Raw genomic sequence first — 25973 nt, forward strand, 5'->3', positions numbered from 1 at the left:
TACTTTGTGGTTAGTCAAAAATATAATTGTCCAACCGTGGGTGGTTAAAGGAGAAATCCGCTGATCTTGAATGGACAGACAACTATTCAAATTTGCCCTCCACTAAAGACGGTTCTAATGACAGAATACGCATGTACTTCGTCCTTAGGCGGAGTACACTCTAGCATAGAGTTATATTGATATTTACGCAGAGGAGAATTGATAAAATTAAAAATTCTTTTTTTTATATAATAAGTAAATTCACAAGATTTGATTTTGATACTTTTCCTTAAATGCAAGCAAAATCATTGCCAAAATAAGCATTTTTTTTCAAGAAATGAATTACTTACGAGGAAGAATGCCTTTTTTACAATTTACTGATACACGTCAGCATGTGACTCTAGCATGTGATTAGAGTAATGTCAACCACTAAAAAAAATTTGACACCCACCAATCACATACTAATACATGTTAACAAGTTGTTAAAACTTTACTGCAGGTGAATACTCAGTTAGAAGAAAACAGCTTAGATTCTCTTTCAATTTCAGAGAAAAGGGAATAGAGATAAATATTGAAATTTTTTTACAAATCCATATAATATTTACTATAATCAGATTCCATTTTTTCTTACATACTTTCAAACAAGGTGTAATAGTTTTCCTTTCCTTCCATCTTACAAACATCCAAAGAAAACAATCCTTTCCATCCCTCTTCATATTGATTTCCCATCTATTGTCATTCTTTTATGAAATCCTAAATACATAGTGAGACATTCAAGCCATTGCTTAAAAAGGTACAGTATTTATTGCTGTCACTGATAATCATACAAAAGTTCATAGGGTTGCATGTATATACAGCATAAAACCATCTCAAAGGCAGTAGATTCTACATGGATTACATAACCAGTAATCTCTCTCTCTCTCTCGTGCCAGACCCATAACTAATGCTCGAAGAACAACTTAACAAGTAATTGGTAAATATTTTCTTTCTCTGTCCAAAGCTGATGGCAGACACCAGCAGCAACAGCTACTGCCGCTCCCAAACCTGCAAGAACCAAGCAACTTTAGATGTCTGATCTCAACTCATTGACAATCCAGAAGACTTATTTCTATTGATATAATATTGCTAAACATTGTTGAAGAAATTCCACTCTAGCAGAGCAGTGATTGATCAACCCATCTATCATTGTCAATCAGACCGCCTCTTTACCCATCATTGTTCAAGTTCTACATCTTTGTAAATGCTTATACCTGATTAATTGACTTTGCAAATGGAGTGCGTAGTGAAACCATGGGCTTTGGCAATTCTTCTGCAACCAAAATATAGAAGAGCCCCATGACTCCTGTGTGCTTTTGGGTGCTACTGTAATTAGACTCCAGAACCAGAGTCTCCCCGTCATTTATTTTGACAGAGCCTGGTCGAGGATAACAACTGGACATTCCTACAATATAACCAGCCTCATTTCCTGCTTCCTTTCCTTCTCCATAGGTTGGTATCGAAGAACATATAACTCGTCCATCCTGTAACACCGCACACAAACACATAAGCAAGAGAAGCTGTTACATATTAAACTCCTCATTATATGATATTCGACATGAAGATATCCACATAATTTCAACAAATGTGTGGAGGTAAAAAATTTCCGAAAGGGAGCATAGAATGGTCTAAATAAGCCAGGGAAACCATAAAAAATTGACAAAGACCGGGAGAAAATACAGACCATGATGCAGTCCTTAGCCTAGATTGATAGAGTCTACGTAGGACCACAAGTCCAAGATCCCCAACATGCAATAGAAGACCTCCAACGTACAGTATAAGTCCTAGAAGCAATGGAAGTCCTAGTCCAACCTGTCTACTTATTTATCTTGTTGTAGTCCAATTCTATCTTTTACGTTATTATCTAGTTGTAGTAGTACTTTCTGTTATTTGGTTGTCTAATTATAGTAGTATTACTTTACGTGTTGCATTAGTATTACTATTCATATAGCAGTAGTATAAATAAGGGGTCAGTATAAGTAACGATTAAAAAATAATTATTAAGCTTGTGGTTTTTCTCCATCCCCAATTGGATATTGTGGTCTCTCCTACCCGAAAAGAGCTATTATGGCCTCTCCCACCTGAAAAGAGTTCATACTATCAATATATTTCTGTTATTGGTTGTGGGGTTTCATCATAGACACAAAACGAACATTCTGTCATCATGGATATATATATATTACAATTGGTTTTCACTGCAATTGAATTAAAAGGAATGTATCTGTGATGGACATACAACTAATTAGTTGATGCTTTGACAATAAACGAGGACTCAAAAGTAATACTAGAGACAAATAAAATGTCTAAACTGTAAACCGGTTTTGCTTGTGAGAGTTGACAACTCCTGATACATCTTTGTAGAAGATTCATCATGTCAGGTTGGTAAAAATGTAACGTCGCTTAAGTTTTTGAGACAAATAGTGATTTAACATGGTATCGGAGTAAAAAGTCATGAGTTTGAATCTTGTCTCAGTTATTCACCTCCAGTTTCAATTAAATATTTTACGTGTTGGGTCTCACTTATTAAGGGGGAGTTTGACCTCACGCATGAGGAAGAGTATTAAAATATTAATTAAATGATTAAATTTACAAGTTCCTATCAGCTTAATCTTTTGGGACAAACGGTGATTTAACATGTAAGTTTTACAATATGCTACAACAGATTGTGATTGACATAGCAGATAACAGAGGAAATAATCAATGTTGAACTCGAAATACTACAAACAGAAGAAGTAATGTGAAAATCACCTCTCCATAAAGAGCTATACCAATACCCCCTGAATGTTGATGGGCAACGCCATAGATGACAGAACCACCAGTTGGCATAGCGAGGCTTGTCCTTTTTGTGTCAGTGCATCCATTATCAGCCATACCAGATGCACAAGATTCAATGTTATATTCAACCTGAACCAAAGAAATTCTATTGACTGGATTAAAAACGAGGACTGGATTAACAAAAAAATGCCAACAATGCAAAAAAGAATATGGCTCTTTGGAATTTAAATTTCAATTTTGTAACACCTTTTGTTTTTTGGAACTTATGACACTCTAAGATTTACCAATTGTTACTACATAAATGACTGAGCATCTAAAACATTACCTGGCTCCAAAAAAATAAAACCCAAAGTTTCTAGGAACAAGCAAATCAGCCTTTGCATAGAATCATTAGTACGAAATTTTCAAAAACAGAAGACCTGTGGACATGCAGCTATAAGTAAAATCTTTTCATAAGCACACAAGTTAACCCCACCCAGAAAAAAAGGAAAGGTAAAAGAAAAGAGGACAACATTTGTTGGGGGCTGCTTCAGGGGGGGAGGAAGAAAGAGAGCAAAAACAAATTAACCTTGTGATTGTATCAAGTACATTAGTCTGATTGTATCAAAAGTTGCCCTTGTGAAATCAATTTCATAAGCAAGATCCAAAAAATACACTAAATGGGTTCTTAACATGAATGGAAATTAAACAACTCATGTGCGTTTTGCAACCTCGTTCTATATTAAATAACCTCCTACTGCGTCTTTGAAGGTCAGAAAAGACTTGACACCATTGGTTCCTACTGGCCGTTCAGGCCTAGGTTATATATAAGTTATAAGCATCACTTATACAAGTCTATAAGCTTCTCTTGCTCCCATCACTCAGAATATTGTTCTTGACACAGAAATCTAAGAACATATACAGGAAATAAGTTTCGTCCAATAGGGCTTAGACCTATTCCAGGGGTTTAAAAACCTCATCACAACCCATCAGACAAGCATACTTTTAATTTTAAGTTTTTTAATCTCATTTCCAATTTTATATCTCTTGTTGGAAATGTGTGTGTGTGTGCATCTGAGATCAGTAAATAAGAGTCAATTTTATATTGATGAATTAGGAGAATATAATATAATCCTAGAAACTTCACTTACATGGCATTCATGTTCTGAATTTTGTCCTGTTGAATTCTCCAATCTTTTCCAAGTATCAGTGACATCAAGTATATATATCTTAACAGGCACTATAAAATCATCCCAATCAAGCCACTTCACTGTGTATCTCATGTAAAGGCTTCTCTTGGCACCCTCAAAGCCTTCTCTCACTCTGCATTGCGTATGATCATAGCAGCATGACAAACCTCCTATATAGTCTGGCCTCAATGGCTGGCCACGCTGATCCTTTGTAACATTATATAGATCACACCTGCATTCAGTGCATCCCAACCTATCTTCCACACCCCTTGTATCAATTGCATGGACATTAAGCAACCACCTCTCCTCATACCCAGCAGGAATATCTGCGGGATTGCCAACCTCTATTCCATAAGGATCCGGAACATCTGTTGCTGTTCCTCGTGTTTCAGATCCAAGGCCATAATACTGTCCAACAGCATTCTTCTGACATATTCCGCTGTTCCTCACCAAAATATGATCAGATTGGTGGAGCTCCTTATGACCATCATGCTCTGGATTTGTTGCATCTGTACGTTGGTAATACCTTGCAAGGACCCAGTGATGGAGATAAGTTTCATGAAGAGGGACAGAGCGGCCTGCTTCATCAACCACTTCAGCATTGAAACCCTTGAGGGCAATATGACCACTTGGCCAGTCAATATTGTAGTAATATGTGTCCACCACTGATCCTGGCCCCAGCACAAATTTAGGGGATAGAAAAACAGCAGATTTTATCTTAGGAGATCCATTTTTCCGGATAGCTTGCGAACAAGGTATGCTTAATGCCACCAGTAGTATTACAAATGGAACTCGAACAGAGTGTAGCATTTTTTCTGCCAAAACCATAGATTCTCAGACAAGCTCAATAATAATTTCTATAAAGGAGTGAAACCCACAATGTGAAACAAAAACTAGACACGAGCTTAGCGATTTGAAAGAGAGAGCATAAAGGACTAAAACAACTTGCTTGCGTTTGACTTGGCAATAAACGTGTCCTTATTGCAGTGTTTCAAGACATGTTAGGTGCAATTTTGTTAGGATTTGCAGCACAAGCACAAGAAAAATATGAACAAAGAAGAAGAAGAGGAAGCAAGAATCAAAACACAAGAATTTAACATGGTTTGGCAAGATTGCCTAAATCCACAGGCAGCAGCAACGTATCAGGAAAAAATTACAATGAACCTCCTCCCTCTCTCTTATGAAATCTCATACTACCTCTAAGATACAATGCATAGATGATACGAAAAAATAAAAAAATAAAAATAAGACTCAGAATTCTAGGAGGATACACAATCCTACCAAAAAGGTATTAGAATTTCTAATCCTGAAACTAATAGGATTCTAACAAATTTAAACATAAATTTTGGGGAAACTCCCTAACAGAAGGAAATTATAAAGATATAAGCCAGGGTAAGGGAAGAAACTGTCAATATTAGAAGAGAGTACAAAGAAATGAACACGAAATTGCTTGGTCAGCTCACAAGGCCATAGAGAGGACACTAAATTAATAAATTGAAATGGGCTCGTAAATGAATGTTATCATGCTAAGAAAAGTGAAATCTTGATGCCAAAGTTACACATGGGTAATTTTGAAATCCATCAAAAAAAAAAAAAAAAAAACACCCAGAAAAGGGGAATCAAGAAGCGAAGTCTTTCCTCTCTTTCTCTATTGATTTTTGTTTTGAAATTGACAAAACCACAAACTGGATTCGTTCACAGGAAAAAAAAACAATACCAAAAGAACACTAGATATAAAGCACAAGAAAAGGCTATCCCTTTTGTGTAAACTAATTCTCACTCTTAAAAAAACAAAATAAAATAAAACCAACACTTGAACCGGATATGATAGGCGTACCATCCCATCTGATGCTGGCAGCAAACTCATCAAATAATAGAACATTATATATAATTAACAGTGTCTACTTTTACATGAAAAAACAAAGAGAAACAGTTTTCATCTTGAAAAAGAGAACATACAATTAACAGATTAAAAAAAAAAAGGGGCAAAAGAGAAAAGAGAGAGAATACCAAAGTGGACGAGGGACTGCCGGCCACCCACAGCAGGACGAGGACTTTGATGAGTACGGAGAAAGATGGAGCTGCGAAGTTCAAGTTTTGAAGACTATTATACAGTATGGTTTTATGGCTATGTATTGTATAATAATACACATGCGTGTCTGACAAAGTACTCCCTTTGGATTTTGTAATTGATGAGGGCACTGCTTACGTCCGATTCAGCAATTGCGTAAGCTATGACGTATAACATATGTGAAAGTCTTACTATCGAGGAAGAAAGCTTCAACACATCCTCCCCTCATCTTCCCTTTATCACCATTTTATAATAAAAAAATTAATTTTTATTAAAAATTTGTCTATAATGTCACATCAGAGACAACTTTTTAATAAAAATTAATTTTTTTTAAAGAAAATGGGGTGACAAGGGGATGAGAGTCTTCTCTTTAGCATTTCCCATCGAGGAATAACTCTTCTAGTCCCTGAGTTTTGAAAACTTTATTTTTTAATTATTGAGTTTCAATTTGCATCATAAATGATACCTCAATTTTAGAAAATGACCGAATAAATACCTCGGTTAACTTCTCCGTCCAAAAACTAACGGACCGCCACGTGTCAACCTCTGAGGTTGACACGTGGCACTATATAAAAAAAAATAAAAATCTTTAAAAATGAATTAAAAAATAATAATATTAAAAAATTTAAAAAAAATTGAAAACAAAAAAAACAAAAAACAAGGGGTGGCTGAGTCATCCCCTTGGTCGGTCTGGGGTCGGCCACCCCTTGACAAAAAAAAATAAAAATAGAAATAAAATTGTGAAGGGCCACCCCAGACCGGATAAGGGGGTGGCTGGCCACCACCATGGTTGCTAAGGGGGTGGCAGCCACACCTTTTTTTTTAAAAAATATTTTTTTTAATTCATTTTTAAAGATTTTTAATTTTTAATTTTTTTATATAGTGCCACGTGTCAACCTCTGAGGTTGACACGTGGTGATCCATTAGTTTTTGGACGGAGAAGTTAACCGAGGTACTTATTCGGTCATTTCCCAAAATTGAGGTATCATCTGTGATGCAAATTGAAATTCAGGAACTAAAAAATAAAGTTTTCAAAACTCATGAACTAAAAAAGTGTTTAACCAAAAAAAAAATAGAAATTGATCGTTACACTTCACCTGCACAACTTGTGCACTCACATCAGACACAAGGAAGTGTGGCTCAGTGTGAGCCACACTTCCTTGTGTTTGGTGTGAGTGCACAAGTTGTGCAGCATGTGTAACAATCACTCCTCAAAAAAATTATGATATAAAAGAGGTAAATTTGGCATTGTTGAAGATCTGGCTTACATACGGTAGTAGGTACCGTTTTCCACTACGGCATTCCTTTTTAATAATAAAAAATTTATTAAAATTTAAAAATTATTAAAAATTAAAAAAACAAAAAACAAAACAAGAAAGGTGGCCGGTCAGGCAGTCACCTCATTTTTGGCCAAGGAGCCACCCCTTGGCCGATTTGGGATGGACGAACCCCCAGGCCCTTGGGGGTGGCCGAACTACCCCCAAGGGCCTGGGGGTTGTTTCGACCACCCTCTACGACCGATATGGAGGTGGCTGGCCTTTGGGGTTGGTTTTGGAGGGTGGTCGAAACCACCTTAAAAGGCCTTGTGAATGGCCGAAACCACCCTCAAAGGCCTTGGAGCCAGCTCCATATCGACCGTTCGGGGAGGTATGACCACTCCCAAAACCCAAACTTTTTTTTTTGGCCTTTTGGGGGTGTGGCTCCCCCCGCCCCCGGCGGGGGCCAAAAATGGGGTGGCTGGCCATCCATTTTGTTTTGTACTTTTTTTTTTTTTTTTAGTTTTTAATACTTTTTGCTTTTTAATAACTATTATTTTTATAATTTTTAAGTTTTAATAAATTTTTTATAAGCGAAAACAGTACCGTTTAGTGGAAAACGGTTTCCACTACAACATGCATGACTACCGTATGCAAGTCAGATCCCATTTAAAGCCATAAATGCATGGATGGGCATAGAACTTTAGATAGGATGCCATGAATAGGATTTTTTTTTTTTTAAAAAATAAATATTGTTTTTGAAGTTTTATTTCTTTTATATTTTTATATATTTTATTATGATTGGAAAATAGTGAATAATTTTTTATTTTAATTTTTAGTTTTCTACTTTTCTCACCATTAACTTTTATATTGACAACAATATCTCAAACAAATAAAATCTGATCGTAAATAAATGTATATATTTCTCTATGTTCTATTGACTTGGGTCTTTATTTATTTTCTTAATTAAAAAAAGAAAAATGGATAACATACAAACAAAATCTGTGGTAGTATATAAATTTTAATTTTTTCTATATTTTTATCTCTAACAGAATTTGTTAAATTTTTTAATGAAATTGAACTCTGGATAGCGATTTGGAAATTTAGTCAATCACAATAATTTCTAAATTAATTTTGATCCTAAAAAAATAATTTATAATTTAGACTAAGCACATCGACTAATAGTGAATTTTTCTTAAATTATAATGATAACAAGTCGTTGAAGGAGTAAAACATGAAAAGCATGGGAGCGCATTTTCCTCGAAATGACAAATAAAATTAGAAAACCCCATAAAGATTAGGTTGCCACGTGCATCACTCATCTAAATCGACTACGCAACTTGGACGATAGTAAATTAAATGTTGGGTGACCTGGGTCCATAGTAGATATATAAAAATAATAATTATAAAGGAATACTAATGAATATTACTAAAAATATAATAAATTAGAATGAACTAATTGTTTTTATTCATTTGTTTAATGACAACATATGAATATATAATTTTTGTAAACAAATGCTTGAAGAATATGTCCCCATAGGGATAGCTCAATCGGCTGGAGACCATGTCTCATAAAGCATAAGTCACTATTTCAAATCCCCTTTTTGTGTAGACATATTAAAAAAAAAAAAAAAAAAAAGGCTTGAAGAATGTATACATTTAAAAAAAAATAAAAAAATCAGCCCAACAAGCACCCACAGTAATCCAATCAAGAAACCCAGAGGGCGACCCATATCCATAGATCACGTCCTCTTTGCATTGGGGGAGACCAAGTACAAGAATGTTATATGGTCCGTTTGGGTATTGAATATTTCAAATATGAATAATATTCTAAATCTGTTTGCGGATTTCAAAGCAATGAAAATATGTTTGGATGTATAACATAATTCAGATCTTTTTGAATATGTGTTTGGGTGTTGAATTTTTGAGATTGGAAAAAAGTATTTTATAATGGTAGAAAATGATTGGATTGTATGAAAAGTTGTGTATAATGATTGGAGTTATGAAAATAAGTGTTAATTTGTTGAGATTGAAAAATAATAAAACTAATAATAAAAAAACTAAAAAATTAAAAACTAAATTTTTATTTTTGAAAAAAAAAAATAGTGTTTTGGGGTGGTTGCCACCCTTGGGGAGGGGGGTAGCCTGCGAGCCACCCTCGACCCCCTAGGGGATGACTTTTGGGCCACCCAGAAATCCATTTTGGGTGGCCCAAAAGCCACCCCCGGTCCCAAGGGTGGCTTTTGGGCCACCCCGAAATCCATTTGGGGTGGCTTTCGAGCCACCCCTAGGGCTCAGGGGGTGGCTCGCAGGCCACCCCATTTTCCTATTTTCCTTAAAAAAATAATAATAATAATTAATTAATTAATTAATTTTTTTTAGTTTACTTTTTTTTTTTAAAAAAAAATGCTACAAAACTCAAAATATGCTACTGAACAGCTGGTTTCAGAGTAGCATTTAATGCTACAAAACTCAAAAGTCACGCCTCTGTTAACTGCTAGCATATGAAGAACAAAATTCACACCTCTATCATTTCACCTTGAAATTCAAACTACATTCAAACAGCTGGTGGGTTTTATTCAACATTGTTGCGGGTTGTGGGTTTTCGAATAAAAACCCGGTTCGAATATTAAATAATATTCAAACCAAACAGACCATAGATCGCTGCCAATTAGGGATGCTTGGAGTATGCGCAAATCTATCGGACTGTCCGCGCTCCATGTACCTGCCCACTACAACTACGTCAAGGATTTGTTCAAGGTTTGCTATGCCGACAAGGACACCGGGCGGGTTGATTGCCCCGATCGAGTTCCGTCTCTACATGGATATGAAAAGGAGCTCAACCTCTATCGAATCTTTCAGGCCATAAGTGTCAAACACAACGACTACATTCTTCATGAGGAGCTCTAGGATGCGCTTGTTAAGGTTGTAGTCGTTGGGACGGAGCGAAGACAGTGAGATATTTGCCGGTGGAGCAAGGCTACACATTTTAATTTTTTTTTCTAAAATTTGGTTTTCAATGATGTGTCACAAGCTCATATGAACCATTATTTTGGAAAATGTGTTGTCATTTCATGAGATTGTGACATATCATTTGAGAACCAATTTTTTTAAAAAAAAATTTGGAAGTCTAACAAAAAAGATTTTTATTTTTAAAATTTCATATTGTTAAATAACTACTTGTCTAAAAAGCTTAAGCTAATTGGAAGAGGCAAATTTAATTATTTAATCAAATACTTTAACACTCCCGTCACTTGTGGGCTCAAATAATATTTTAATAAGTGACACCCAATATGCGAAATATTTAATTAAAATATGATGAAATGATGAAGATATGGCTTGAACTCATGACTTTTGGTTTTGATATTATATATGTTAAATCACTACTTAACCCCAAAACTTAAACTTAAGCTTATAATTAAGAAATGATAAATTTAGTTATTTAATCAATACTTCAACACATACATATTATCTTGGAATAATACATTTTTGAAAGAAGTTGCTTGATTACTCATAACAATGGTGACACGATCAAACATAGTTATTCCATTACGGAGTGTATTCTTGCATTCAAAGAGCATTCCCGTTTGGCATTGCAAATTAACCAGGCTTTTTGCAAAAATGTTACAGTACTCAACAAAAGCCAATAAACAGTTTTTTTTTTTGTAATCCCTCTCTCTCTCTCTCTCTCTCTCTCTCTCACATATGCAACACGACAGACTTGAATCTTAGGGGTGGGCATCGAGTAAGTAAGTCGATATCGGAAATGGTATTTCCAACTCCCGATCGTACTTGTCGATAAGGTCGAGTAATTACCCGACTTTCTTCCGATCATAAATATTTTTGAAAAAGTCGGTGATTTTCGATCAGGTAAATTGGTAAACCAATAACAAAGAGTGACAAAAAACAACAACAAGAAAGCCTCTGTTGCTTCTCGAAATCACTCAAATCAGCAAGATAATCAAATAAGATAAAGTTTCAGCAACATAAGCAAGATAATCAACAAGATAACTAGGTTTCTATTCCCCAAAGCAAGAAGAAAAAACCAGATAAGATAACTAGGTTTTGGTGGTGGCATTCAATCGAATTTTCGAGATGTTGATTTGCCGGTTTTTGGATGGCGGGCGTCGCCGATCATTTTGGGGGGTGGAGGTTGGCCAGCTCCACGGCTGGGCATCACAGCATGGGGTGGGGAGGAACCTAGGGCTCGGGAGAGGGGAGATGCCGTGAGTGATTCTAGATTTCTAGGGTTTGAAATGTCAAATGTTTGAGAAAAAATTGTATATATAACCTTGCTAAACGATGTCTTTTAGTTGTTATTCTAGGTTTTTTTGATAACGCGTCAAATGAAGCCGTTTTGCACAATGTCGGTCGGGTCGGGTCGAAATTTAACAGAAATTCCTTTTACCTGGTTACCGACTGACTATTAATTCGGTTAATTTTTTTCTTCCGAATTTTGATTTTTATTTTATTTTACGGTAGGTGGTAGGTGGTAGGTGGTCAAAGACGATTCGGTGGGACAAGAACAACATGCAATGGTGGAGAGAACAGTAGGATAGTGGCAAAGCTTCATGACGAGCGAGATCCAGATGGTGGTGGCGAGGACTGAGGAGTACGTAAAAGAGAGAGGGAGAGAAAGAGATGAGATGAAATAAAAATGGATATGATATTGTTAAAAATATTATTTTATTTAAGTAAAGAGACGTTTAGAGAGAGACGTATGAGCTAGGTTTTTGAAAAATTTGTAACAAAATAATAATAAAAAATTAGATTTTTAGCTAAACTTTTGACTAACTTTGCCTAGTGGGATGTGAATGCCTTCATGGATACATTTGAATGATTCTTCAACAAGAATTTGGGGAATTTTTACGGTTATGGAGAAACTTCACTTTAACTCGGCTGAACTTCTATTACTTTTGTGATTATTTCATCTCAATTCAAAATTCTCTATTTAATGTATTGAATTTAAAAAAAATTCATTCAATTACACTCATTTATTAAGATTTTCTGTTAAATCCTAACAGCTTTTAAATTTTCTAAAATACATTTACTTAATGTTATGGCATAATAGTAATACCATGCATATATTATAAAGTAACGCAATTATCCAGGTTGGGCATTACAAGAGAGTTATGATTCTTGCATAACTTTTACACAACTCTTGTACAACTCTAACTAATTTCTTTTTATAATCAACTATTGGATTTGTTTTCCAACATGTAGGTCATAAATATTCAATGGTTGATCTTAAAAAAGAAGAAGTTATAATTGTGTAAAAATTGTGCAAAAGTTGTGAAAGAACCATTACTCTTACATATGGTATCAAAGCAAATCGGCTATGCATATCCATATATCTGATTTTTCTAGGATTAGAATATAGGAGTAAATCCACACCAAATCTTAGGTTTTGACTTGTGAGGAAATTAGGAAAATGAAAAGTTTGGTAGAAGAGTTTAGCAAAAAGGTATAGGTCAAATGTGAGAATTAAATAAGTTCCTCAGTTCGAGACTACCAATCGTTGTATTGTAGAGGATGTTGACAGTTGACACACCCAAGGCAAGGCAACGAGGGAATTGAGGCATCAAACGGCCTTCTGTCCGATTCTCTAACGCTTAAGCCAGTAATAACCATTACTAAAAAATAAAAAAAATTAATAAATTAAGCTTGATCATAAAAGAGAGTAAGAGTGTATATGTGGGTGTGGTAATGCATGCACAGAGTGTGAGAGAATGGGTGTGAGTGCCCGAGAGGGTGAGTGGATCGGATTTTCTTGGTGTCATTGCCTGGTTGATAAAGGGGTCTCACCCTTTTTTTTTTTTTTTTTTGCCTAAGGTTCTATGGCTTCTAGATGGCCTTCTTGTTAATGGAATTTAGGGCCGTTTTGGGTGTGGCTTCTAGCGTGTGAGGTTGTTGACTAACCTGGCTAGAGAGAGGGTTGGCTATGGAAGTGTGCCATTGAAACGAAGATGCATTTTGTTGTTAATCTCAAACCTGGTGTGAACTTGGCCATCGAACTTTTTTAGCAATTGGATCTCAAAGGTTCATCGGTATGTAGTTTAATCCTCCAATTAATACTCATGAAGAGGAACACGTTCACATTTTTATTGAGAAATTTTCTTTTCTCATAATTGAATCGTGGGCTTGATTGTTATGAAAGTATAATTATACAACAATTAGAAGAAGTTGGCATAATTCACAAACACATATTCTATGAAGAGAAATGATCCCTACACTCATTTCTCACAACAGCCCCACAACAAGCTGACGTGTCGGGTAATATATTTTTTTTTTCTTTTTTCAGTATGGATCATTTCTCAAAAGGTCTAAGTTCTGATACACTGAATTAATTTGGAGGTCTACGTGCATGGAAATGATGGAATTGGACAGCCGCAGCAGCTGCTGCTGCTCTAGCCTCTATGGCGCATCACTGGAACCATAATTGACAAGTTTGACGACAGATCGATTTCATCTGTGTTCTCAAGGCTGTCTAATTGCTTTGAAGACAAATCAAAGTTTTCATTCCCTTTCAGTTTTCATTGATTGTGCCGTCTTCCTTTTTATTTTTGCTTCTTCTTCTTCTTCTTCTTCTTGTTTTGGTCGCTGACTTTTGTTGAAGTTGTCGACTGCCGTTACTCGGCTTAACAGTATTTGAAATTACAAATAACTGGATTTATACGACAACAATATCAATCCAATATATGAATAAATATATAATAACATTTTCTTTTTGAGATAATAAGCTCAGAATTAAGTCCCGCATCCACCCGTTATTGCTCTTAAATGAACTAGTTAGCAAAGATTAAGCTGATGTCTGTACAAGCTTAATTAAGGGGCCATCCAGAGCCAACCAGTTGTGCTGAGCATGTCTTTAGAAGTTAGGAAAATATTTAGAGTAATGATTTATTGCCACCTTTTTATACAATTTTTTATCACATTGCCACATAAGCAATGTGATCCCCTACTACTTTTTGAGTTTTAAAAATAAAATAAGGTGAGGACCACCTTGCCACATAAACAAGGTGGTGAAAAATTGTATAAAAAAGTAGCAATTAATCATTACTCAAATATTTAGGGTACTACAACAAAGTCTTTTTTCTGTAATTTTCTTACATTTTAGTACAATATATGGGGAAAACAATTAAGTAACAAAATTTGATACGTAAATTTAATTGTTTAGTGGTTAATATGATAAATTAATATCCATAATTAACAACGCATTAGAAGTTAATTAAAACTCAAATTAAAGAACACCTCTTAGCTTGTCAAAACTGGAATTACACATAGGTCGACAGTTCAAAAGAATCAAAACTTTATTTACCCAATAGTCTCTTTAAGATCACCATAAATTATCTAATTTAGTCTAAAAAATTATCCAATATATGCGAAATTAGAACATCATGTGTGGAGAATTAATCCAACAAAATCCCAAACATCATTGTCATGGATTAAAAAAAAAAAAATGCAGTTTATAAACCTGCTATGTGTCTTTTGAGCATGTGAGAAATATATAATTTTTAAATAATTTTATTAAAAAATTTATTTACTTCTTACATAATAATTAAAAAAAAAAAAAAAAAACACATGTTTTTCATAGGTTAAAAGGCACATAACAAATTTATAGACTAGGTTTGAGGAAATTACTCTAATCTAATTCCGAGAAAATTTATGTTCCCATAAAAAAAAAAATAGTAATGCTAAACACTACACTTTTATTCTAAAATAAATTGACCTGGTTGTCCAAATCAATTCTTAAATAATCATTATTAGAAAAAATTATTAATTGGGACTTCATGAATCATGAGATAAATGTGGTTTATAGGATTACTAAAATAATATGTATTATTCCAGCCCACAACCTCACGAGTCACGAGCTGCCCAGCCTGCCCGCAAAAAGTTTCAAGTACTCCGCAATTGAACGTCGCATATAAATAGATTATATATTAAGATCCACGGTTATTGATTGGCCCCGATTCTCGGAATGGATGGACATCTACCGTCCGTTCTTGAGTAGCATTTTTTAACGAGCAGTGCTACGCACCAGTAAATGAAGGATGAAAGGTGAATGAGGGGTGCATGTGTAGCATCCTTCTACCCTTCGGGAAATGCTTGAAATTGTTCCCAAGAAATGCAACGTGTTGGGCAGCTCGGGCTCTTCATACAAGGTCGGGATTTGCCAGAAGGGTAAGGGATCAGGATCCCCTCAAATTCTTTGCCCGAATTTGACAAAATTCAGACAGGTAGTTGTGAGTGAGCATTTATAGAATCCACCTGACCGGATAAGCAGTTGGGCAGTCCAACTTTTATTTGGTCAGGTGGATCCTATAAATGCTTACTCACAACTATCTGCCCGAATTCTATCAAATTCGGACAAAGAATTTGAAGGGATCTTAATTCAGGATAAGTGGGGTGTGAGGCTGCAAAAAGTGCCAATCATCTCTAATCTTAATATCCTATCTTTTTTGTTTCTTTGTCCGCTGTTGGTTGGCTGGCTGGCTGGTTGGTCTAAAGTGCAGTCGTCCCTTTCCCACTCTCTTCCTTCTCAAATTGCATTTTTTCAATGCGCCTAGAAGAGTTGAATGGAAAATGGGCGACTGGATAATACAATAAGCGACTAGAGTCTTAGAAAACTGTTTAAGTCAGTCAGTCATCACCAGGAAACATCACTGAAGTTGTGTGTGTATAAGGTTGTCAATCCAAATATGGCAAGACATCAGTCGCATTAGCAAACCAAGAGATAGTGGGGGCTGGTCCAAAAATCAACTTCATCTTCCTTCTCTCTCTCTCTCTCTCTCATTGCAAAATTCTAAAACCTATCTCTCTCTCTCTCTCTCTCTGTCTTTTTTCTCTGTCAAGAGTTTGAGAAACATGAGCTGTGGGAATCTGAGTACATGGGTCCAAACCTGTTCGATGTTCAACCAAGCAGGCAGATCCAGATCCATGTCCACCCCATCTTTCCAAATCCTCCACCCTCTGAAAAGCTTACCCATTTCGTTCATACCCCCAAAACGACGACGACGACCCATCTCTTCCTCCTTCTCGTCTGTCTCCGTCTCTGCGGTGCTCACCAAGGAAGACACTCTCAGAGAAGAAGAAGAATCAGAGTCAGAGCCAAGACCTACTTTCAATTTTAAGACCTACATGCTCCAGAAGGCCAATTCCGTCAACCAAGCCCTCGACGCCGCCGTTTCGCTCAAGGACCCCCGTAAGATCCACGAGGCCATGCGCTACTCCCTCCTAGCCGGCGGCAAGCGTGTACGCCCCATGCTCTGCATCGCCGCCTGCGAGCTCGTCGGTGGAACCGAGTCCATTGCCATGCCCGCCGCTTGCTCCGTCGAGATGATCCACACCATGTCTCTGATCCATGACGATCTTCCTTGCATGGACAACGACGATCTCCGCAGAGGAAAGCCAACCAACCACAAGATATTCGGCGAGGACGTCGCGGTTCTCGCCGGCGACGCGCTCCTGGCCTTCGCTTTCGAGCACATCGCGGTGTCCACGGAGGGCGTGCCGCCGGCGAGGATTCTCCGCGCGATCGGGGAGCTAGCGAGGTCGATTGGGGCCGAAGGACTCGTTGCTGGCCAAGTGGTTGATATATGTTCTGAGGGACTTTCTGATGTTGGGTTGGAGCACCTTGAGTTCATTCATCTGCACAAAACGGCGGCGTTGCTGGAAGGGGCTGTGGTACTGGGAGCGATTATGGGAGGTGGGTCTAATGAGGAGGTTGAGAAGCTGAGGAATTTCGCGAGGTATATTGGGTTGCTGTTTCAGGTGGTGGACGATATTCTTGATGTGACAAAATCGTCGGAGGAATTGGGGAAGACCGCCGGGAAGGACCTGGTGGCTGATAAGGTTACGTATCCGAAGCTAATGGGTATTGAGAAATCGAGGGGATTTGCTGAAAAATTGAACAAGGATGCGCAGGACCAGCTCTCTGGGTTTGATGCGAAGAAGGCAGCGCCGTTGATTGCTTTGGCCAATTACATTGCTCACAGGCAAAACTAGTGTAACTTATGAGACTTGTTTCCTCGTGAAAAAAATTTAATCAAAGCTAGCTGCTTGTTATGTTTGAGGAAAGGCTGAGAGATTTGCAGGTGAGCTTGTATTAAATCTAGGAACATTCTTCTACAGACATGAATAAATTTTATACTTAATTTTAGGTTTTTACTTTTTCTTTGATAGTTATATAGAAAACTATAAAGATATGGCCCTTTAGATCTTCTCACCAAACCCCAAATTGACGGATTGGTCACTCTCTCAATTGCTTTGGCCCTTTAGATTTCTTATAATAAAGATATGGCGATCTCTTTTCAAGCGTTGTTGAATTCCCTTGACCAAATTGATCACGTGAAACCTGCAACCTTTTACCCTTGACATAAATTCATCATTATATGTGGTAAGTTGGAATCAATTCTGCATTGATGGATATTGGATTAGTTGCTCAGAAGATAGTCTGGTGATTATTCTGCATTCAAGCATGTAGTGCATCTCCTATGTTCTTGAAAGCTGATTCTTTGTTGCCCTGCCATTATTATTTTTTCCCTTTTCCCTTCAATTTTTTTTTGGGCTCCAGCTATAAGCCGTGAATCTCCGAGTGGCAGCCTAGATGGTTTGAACTTGACTGCTCTCCTAGTCTGCATCTTTTTGAACTTGACTGGTACCAAAAAGGGGTCTCCATATAATTTCATCCAGATCGATAGGACATGAATTTAGAAAAAAGCAGATGGGACTTCGAGAAATGTGATTTGCTGCTCTTTTTCCCCCCTCACTAAACGTCCATCACAAGAATCCTACGGTTTCATTGCGTTGTCCATTCATGGCTAGCAGGCAGATAAGAAAAAGGGTTCTTTGATCCATCTTGTTTCAACAAAAGATGAAAATAGAGGTTAGACGAATCTCCGAGACTTGAGCGAGTTGCCAAAAAAATATGGGAGCCGTAAAACATAAAACAAAAAACGCCGTTGTCAGGATCGAAACCGGGTCACCCGCGTGACAGGCGGGAATACTTATCACTATACTACAAAGGCTTTTTTTTTTTTTAAGTCATCATGTACTTTTATAAAATATCAGAATAGGATCCAAGATCCTTACAAACAGCGTCCAAGATAGAGTCCGGAAAGGACGCCATCAAGACCTTAGATAACCTTTGCTTTACAGCCATACGTGCTAGCAGATGAGCAACTGCATTGCCTTCACGTCGGGTGAAACTTGCCCGCCACTGGGGAAAAGTCCTCAGCAATTGTCGTGTGTCAGCAATAATACAATCTGTGGTATCAACTCCATCCCCTTCAGCCAATAAAGCTGAAACCACCACCTGTGCATCACCCTCAAAGATAACCCCACTAAAAGCCATAGACCGGCAAAGCTCCACTCCCCGACGGGCCACAAACGCTTCAGCAGTTGCTGGATCAGTAAGATAAGACATATAGTGGCACGAAGAGACCCGCACCCCAGATTGTCCCAAACAGTCAGGAGACTGGTCTGTTGCGGCATCCCAATTGAGTTTGAGCCACCCAGACGGCGGTTTAGTCCAGCTGGAGATCAAGAGCTGCAGAGCTCGCAGGGTCAAATGGTCTGGCACCCTGGCTTGCTGATATTCTTGCAGCTCTTCTTGTGCACAATCCACCAAACAGGTGGGGGACATCAGCTTTCCTCCAAAAATGATCCGCGCTGGAGCCACAGCTTATGGGCAATCAGCACTATTAGTTCCAGTTCTGTTTGATCCACCCGAGAAGCAAGATATTGGAAGATACTAAGAAAATCACCAGCTGCCACCACACATTTTTGAATTTTTCGTGGCCCTTTTGCCCAAACATCGTTCGCTGTCCAACATTGCCATAGGATATGGCCACTAGTTTCAACTTCAATCCCACAAAGTTGGCAATATGGATCTGAAACAATTTTCCTATGCTACAGTTTCTCTCGCGTTGGAAGGATATCGTTGCATCCTCGCCAAAGGAAGAGTTGGATGACTCGTGGCACTCGAAGATTCCAAATATTCTTCCACACCGGCTGAGAATCTGGGTTCATAGAACAGCTCTCATTGTCCCTCCTACGACGATCAACCTTGAGATAATAGGCACTCTTAACAGAAAAATAACCATTCTTCGTGCCCGCCCAGATGATCCTATCCATTTGCGATCGAGGGGATATCACTACGCTGCAAATTTGTTCAGCGACGTGCTTCGGGAAAACCACCAAAGGCATATTCCACCAATTCGTATCCTGATTAATCAATTCATTGACTGTAGATTCTCTGTTTAACAAACATATAGAGGATTGAACCATGTGAGTTTGAGTGTGGGGGATCCATCTGTCCCCCCAAATTCGTATATGTTCCCCATTCCCCACCTTCCAAACTAGTCCATCTTGTAAGAGGCACTTAGCATTCCATATGCTTCGCCAAGCAAAAGAAGGACGCAGCCCCATAGATGAATCCAGAAAACAACCCCTTGGAAAATATTTTTCTCTGTAGACATGTGCAACCAAAGTCTCGGGTTGAGTGAACAAACGCCACCCCTGTTTTGCCAACAGTGCTGAATTGAAAGCCTGCAAATCCCGATACCCTAATCCTCCATTATCTCTGTTTTTACCCAACTGATTCCAATTCATCCACGCAATCTTGGAGGTGTTCTCTTTGTGACCCCACCAAAATTTTGACATCATCGAGTTGATCTCTTTACAAAGGGTCTTGGGAAGTTGAAAGACACTAATGGTTATGTGGGAATGGCCTGAAGCACTGCCTGTAGGAGAATCTCTTTGCCCGCATGAGATAAAAACTTCTCCTTCCATCCATTCATTCGTGACCGGATTTTCCCCTTAATTCCATGGAAAACCCCAACCTTAGATCTTCCCACCAAAGCTGGAAGACCAAGATAAGTCGCATATTGTTGGTTAGAAGCAACCCCAACCTCTCTTTGGAGAATAGAACAGGTCTCCAGCTTAGTATTACAGCTGGAAAAAAAGAAAAAACAAAAAATGAGGTTTTCTCTCTATTAATTTTCTGTCCCGAAGCAGCCTCGTAGCAATCAAGAATCTCCCGAATTTTTCCCCATTCCCAAAGATTTGCACGACAAAAAAGGACACTATCATCCGCAAAAAAGAGATGATTGATATTGATGCCCCCTCTAGAAATAGGAATACCTGAAATAGTTTCCATTTCTGTGGACTGATGCAACATCGAACTCATAGCCTCCACGCATATAATGAAAAAATAGGGAGAAAGTAGATCACCTTGACGAACACCCCATGAGGGAAAAATCTTTCCATGGGGCTGCTCATTAATCAGAATAGAATAAGTGACTGTACGTACACAAGACAACAACAAATGAATCCAGTGTCCTGCAAACCCCATTTTAACAAGAACTGCCTCTAAGAAATCCTACTCGACTCGGTCATAAGCTTTACTCATATCTAGTTTAATAGCCATAAAACCTTCCTTGCTCTTTAGTCTTGTGTCCATTGTGTGCAAAGTCTCAAAGACAACTAAAATATTGTCTGTGATTAATCGCCCTGGATAAAAGCACTTTGCTCAACCGAAATAATATGTGGGAGTACCAGTTTAAGCCTGTTAGCCAACACCTTTGCAATGAGTTTGTAAATAACATTACAGAGGCTTATAGGTCTGAATTCTATTACCCTAGAAGGGGAATTAACCTTAGGAATCAGCACAATATAAGTCGAATTAACGCCCATATCCAACTCCCCCTTATTCAGAAAATGTAACACTGCATTACATACCTCCCTTCTCATTATATGCTAAGATTTTTGAAAAAAAAACCAGCATTGTAACCATCCGGTCCCGAAGATTTAAAAGGATGCATTTGAGATAGGGCTACACATACCTCTTCCTCCACAAAAGGCTGCAACAACCTGGGATTCATATCATCTGTTACCCGAACCTCTACACCTGCCAAGCACTCTTGCACTCTAGCCGGATTCTGACTTGTAAACAAGGTTGTAAAATAATCAATGAAAACCCGGCTAATATCATTCTTCTTCGTCCATAGAGTCCCCCTCTCACCACAAATCTGCCTGATACTGTTAATCTTCCGTCAATGATTTGCCCAATGGTGAAAATATTGGGTATTTCGGTCTCCACTGTGGTACCAATTTTGCTTAGCCCGCTGTTTCCATTTGAGGTCTTCCTTCTCCAGCAGATCACCAATTTCAGCTTGTAAAAGTTTAATAGCTGGAATAACAGCTGGTGATTCTCGAATTTGGAGGTCCTCCAATTCTTTAGTTTTGGCCAGAACCAACTTTTTCACATTGCCAAACTTCCGCATACTCCATCTAGACAGCGCAGTTTGACATGAAGATAACTTACTTTGAATAGCCCGCATAGGTGTACCTCCCAAGACCTCACTATCCCATGCTGTTTTGATAATTTCCATACATTCACCATCCGTAGTCCAAAAGTCTTCAAACTTAAAACTACGGTAGAAAGAAGGCATAACAGAATAATCATTAGAAAACCGAACCTGGACTGGACGGTGGTCTAAATCTCTGGCAGCGAGATTGTACACAGCAACCTCCTTGAAGAGGGAACACCAATCTGAAGTCACTACAGCACTTAGTTAAAATCTCCGACACATAGCCAGGGCATAATAGGGTGATTTTTCAACTGCCTAAGGAGTTCCCAAGAAGCCACCCTTTTTGAACTCACTGGATGGCCATAAAAACCAGTAAACTTCCAGCACCCAGTACCATCTCCACACTTGATTATAGCATGAATATGCCTACAAGAAAAATTATAGATCTCCAAATCACACTCTTCCTTCCAAAGTAAAGCCAAACCCCCCTTCTCCCTATCGGCTCCACCACAAAACATCCAGCAAAACCAAACTTCACCCTTATCCATTCCATCTGTTTTTTCCTGCATAGAGTTTCGATTAAAAACACGAAACTGAGATTTTTCTCCTTCACCGTCTCCAAGGGTTCCCAAGACCCCGGCAGTTCCAGCTAATCATATTCATTGCGGCGGGCGGGGCTGTGCACAGCCACCACCATCGCCTTCACAGAACAATCACTGCCCACGAGCTTGATTTTCTTAGCCTTACCCCCTTGGACAACGGAACTCGGCTGGATAATTCTTGGGGACGTTTCCCGGAAAAGGAGGTAGCCACCATTGAAACAGGATTCTCCACAAGTGAATCCCGCGCCTGTTTCTTCCAGGCCCTGGAAGAAATCTTCTTCCTGGCCTGTTGTACCCTGCCCACATCGTTTTTCCCCTGCTGAGCCTGATGTCCCTGAAAGGATGCACCAGTCAAAACCCCTAAACAGTCCAGAGAGTCCCCCTGGTCTGAAAGACCTGAATACCCACAAGGAGCCCCCTGCAGAGTAGTGGGTACATCTGGGCTCACGCCCACAGCCGATGAGAAGCCCTGTGTGGAAACTTCCCCTCCCTGGTCAGTACGTGCCTCTCCCGGAGAAACATGGGAACCTGCATGCAGTTTAGGACTAGACACGTCTGCCATGTGGTCCTCAACGACCTTCTGAATAACTGGTGTGTCCAACACATCCCTAGTCTAATTCGTCATATTTCCGAAACAACTTTCCTTTCTGTAGCAGTTTTTTTTCCAGAGAAAAGAGCGAAGGGGAAAATCGTGCTTTGTTGCGGAGGGGGGAAGCATTCTGCTTCCCTCCTCCCGTGGTGCTGTGTGTTTTTTGCTTTCAATAAATTAGTTTCCTCTCTTCGAGCGTCGTTGGCGCCTCCGAGGATGGAGGAGTAGTTTTTTCTCATCTTGATATGGGATGGAGAAGTTGTTTTAATGTTTTGTCTGAGGTTTTTCTTCATGTTCGGTGAAATCAGATGTTGGATTTGTGAAATCAGATATTGTATCAGAGCCGATTGGTGAATCTGAGGATGTGGTTGTTGAATCCGAGTGGGTGTTTCATCAATTCCTCATGCTTTGATTCGTGGGTTTCTTGGCTGTTATGCTTGGGTTTTTTGGATTTGCAGGTATTATATGATGTGGCTGTCCAGGTCCTTTCCATGGTTGCCGGGTTCACCCACACCGAACCCAATTGAGCGAGGTTTCCAAGGGATCCGGCGGCTAGCTTGGGTGATCTTGGGTCTACAGGAATTCCAGGGATCTTGTAGCGACGATGGCAACGGCGCTCTGATGGGCCGGTGGTTTGGTTGATAAGCGGTTTCTTCCTTCAGTAACTGCTCTTTTGCACAATGAGGTGCTCAAACCGCCCGACATATATGGTAACGGGTCTATTATGGGTGCTCCGAAAACGCCGAGATATACGGGGATGTGGGGGAATGATTTTTGGCCCCTTCCATGGTTTTCGCCGGCCAATGAAGTTAAATTTGTTTCTGTTTCTTTGTTTTTGTTTGTTGTATTTGTCTACTTTGGCAGTCTGCTTGCTTTATTTTTTAAGATCAAAACTTGGACTGTAAAAGCTAGTGTATAGCACAGAATGTGACCTCTCCTCGATCTTGTAGAGGCTTATGTATTCGTAGAGGCATCTTCTGTTGGCTAGGTTATTTTGTAGCAGTTGTGGTCTGTTATGGTGGTCTAAGTCTAACCTTGCATGGGTGGAGAATACTCTAACCCTGTGCCTCTAACTTAGTTTATTAGGAATTTTTTGTAACCCTGGACGTTAGACCGATTTGGTCTCGATTCAATCTATTGAAAGAGATCTCTAACTTCAAAAAAAAAAAAACAAAAAAACACATCCCTAGTCACTCTAGATTGATGCCACATCCCCACCGTATCATAGGCCATCCTATGCTGAGAATCAATCTGGTCATCCGGCCTTCAAAAACCCATGGCCTACCTTCAAGCACGTGTGCTCTATCCCAACTGTGCTCAAAATCTTTTAGGAATAGATTATCCCCCAATACCTTAAACCAAGCCATCCCAGATGGTTTCCACCCCTTTATAAGAGTAGACTTGATAGCATCTTTGCCAATAATCCGGTCAGCCATCAGCTTGCCAACCAAACAGGACCGGCCCAATCAGCTAGATCAGACACACAATTATCTATCGCTTCAACACCCAAACTCTCCTCTTCTGAGAGAGAAATTCTGCCACAGCTTGGAAAGATCCTCCGCCATAATTCCAACACAACTAAAAATCTGTATGCAACAGATACACCAATGCACCAGACACAGAACAAACTCCCAATCCAAACAAGGACGAGAGACAAACTCTTTCACCTCTAGAGAAAACCAGCGTTACTTCAGAGAGAAAAAAATGGTTACCCAGAGAGAATATTTGTTGAAGGCATAATAAAAGGTTATCCACTCGCCTTTACCCCACATATACTACAACGACTTGATGAGAAGACAACGTTCAAATATTATATTTTTCGTTATTTTGCCTATTGTTGCAGCGCCACTTCTATCGAGTTTTCTGCCTGCATTTAAAATTTGATCGGAACTAAATGGCCATTTGTGTTCGTGAGTTATGATGGTATTAAAATATGAATATAAGATTATAAAGGTTAATATTAATTTGATTTATTTAATTAAATGGATCAGACTCATTAACATTAACCAACTAATTTCGTTTTCAATTCATATCGAATTCACAAGTCCTATAAAAAATTATTAGCTCTAATTGAAACCAGTCATTTCAATCCACGTATAAGTTGCAAATAGAGAAAAAATTTATCAGATTAAACTGCTTAATAAGATTAGTTTATTCTACTATAATATTAATTAAATAATTAAATAGATTATTATTTTATACATTTAAAATTTTAAAATAATTATTTATTTAATACAATAACAAAGAAAAATTTTCAAGTTCGATTCTGCCTTCGTTTAAGTTCATGGGTAAAGAAGAAGGTAAACAAATTAATTAAATGATTAATTTTTTTTTTAATTAATTTAAACTTTAAAGACAACGGTGATTTACCTTGATTTTCCTTCCTATAACCCTTCTAAAGATACTTCAGAATTAATAATGGACAAACTCATTTGACATTTAAGATAATTGAACTTAGATATTTTAATTTTTGGCAAGTTAGATTAACACTTAAATATTTAGGTAATTAAAGACTAAGCTCATTCAGCACTTTTAATGACTTCTGTATATCTCAATTTAAAATAGCTAACCAAAATTCACTTTATCTAGTTAGTTAATGAGTTTTAAAAGGCATCATACATTCAATTATCTATTCTTATCCCTATATTTATTTTTTTTATTACTTTTTACGTTAGAGTATTTTTTTACTCTTTTTTTAAAAAAAAACGTCATATTTGTCATGGCCACTCCTGAGAGTCTTCATGACCGAGTCGAGGTCCTGAAGGTCCTTGCACAGAAGTACAGTCACAGCTTTCCTCTCAAAATGCGCCATTTTTGGTACCCCGCTGAACCTTATCCTGTTCCAAGGCCCGCTTCGATATTCTACTTCTTGTTTGTTCCACAAGAAAATTTCTGGGAATCCACGGAAATCTAGCTTGAATGAGTAGTCTCCGGTTGAAGGGTCCATCGAGCTCCTCCAGGACGTTAAGTGCCCGTCGAAGCCGGTGTCTAATTCCCATCCTAGCTTCATATCTGGTAACAAAGTGTCGGTGATGGTGAAGAGAGAGATGCAGAAAAAGTTAACTATGGAGACAAAAAGGGCGGCTTGGACTTGCAGATCATGAAAAAAAATAGTGTGGATAAGTAAATAGTAGCAATTTCAGGCTTGGAAGATTCTTGGATCAATGCAAGGCAGCCCCTCCAA

General features: G+C 38.3%; 2 protein-coding genes across 2 annotated transcripts; one reads left to right on the forward strand and one right to left on the reverse strand.

Annotated features, from left to right (window-relative positions):
* Window positions 1–760: 760 nt before the first annotated feature.
* Window positions 761–6122, reverse strand: LOC133862913 (uncharacterized). The gene is made up of 5 exons (XM_062298834.1): window positions 5970–6122; window positions 3921–4774; window positions 2764–2919; window positions 1230–1499; window positions 761–1023 (listed from the first exon to the last, which is right to left on the reverse strand). Exons 2-5 carry the CDS (start codon window positions 4767–4769, stop codon window positions 1006–1008), a joined length of 1293 nt encoding a protein of 430 aa, XP_062154818.1. The 5' UTR covers window positions 4770–4774; window positions 5970–6122; the 3' UTR covers window positions 761–1005.
* Window positions 6123–15828: 9706 nt separating this feature from the next.
* LOC133863450 (geranylgeranyl pyrophosphate synthase, chloroplastic) lies at window positions 15829–17453 on the forward strand. Its single transcript, XM_062299380.1, has one exon. It carries the CDS (start codon window positions 16152–16154, stop codon window positions 17289–17291), a length of 1140 nt encoding a protein of 379 aa, XP_062155364.1. The 5' UTR covers window positions 15829–16151; the 3' UTR covers window positions 17292–17453.
* Window positions 17454–25973: the final 8520 nt, after the last annotated feature.

This window comes from Alnus glutinosa, chromosome 3 (assembly GCF_958979055.1).
Source record: "Alnus glutinosa chromosome 3, dhAlnGlut1.1, whole genome shotgun sequence".
NCBI lineage: Eukaryota > Viridiplantae > Streptophyta > Magnoliopsida > Fagales > Betulaceae > Alnus > Alnus glutinosa.

What these genes read in the sequence shown, in the direction of transcription:
- LOC133862913 (XM_062298834.1), bottom strand. Translation starts at nt 4,769, where the DNA reads ATGCTACACTCTGTTCGAGTTCCATTTGTAATACTACTGGTGGCATTA. An exon ending in ATTCAGAACATGAATGCCAT is followed by an intron (nt 2,920 to 3,920) that starts GTAAGTGAAGTT and finishes TCTTTGGTTCAG; the next exon opens with GTTGAATATAACATTGAATC. An exon ending in GTATAGCTCTTTATGGAGAG is followed by an intron (nt 1,500 to 2,763) that starts GTGATTTTCACA and finishes GCGGTGTTACAG; the next exon opens with GATGGACGAGTTATATGTTC.
- LOC133863450 (XM_062299380.1), top strand. Translation starts at nt 16,152, where the DNA reads ATGAGCTGTGGGAATCTGAGTACATGGGTCCAAACCTGTTCGATGTTC.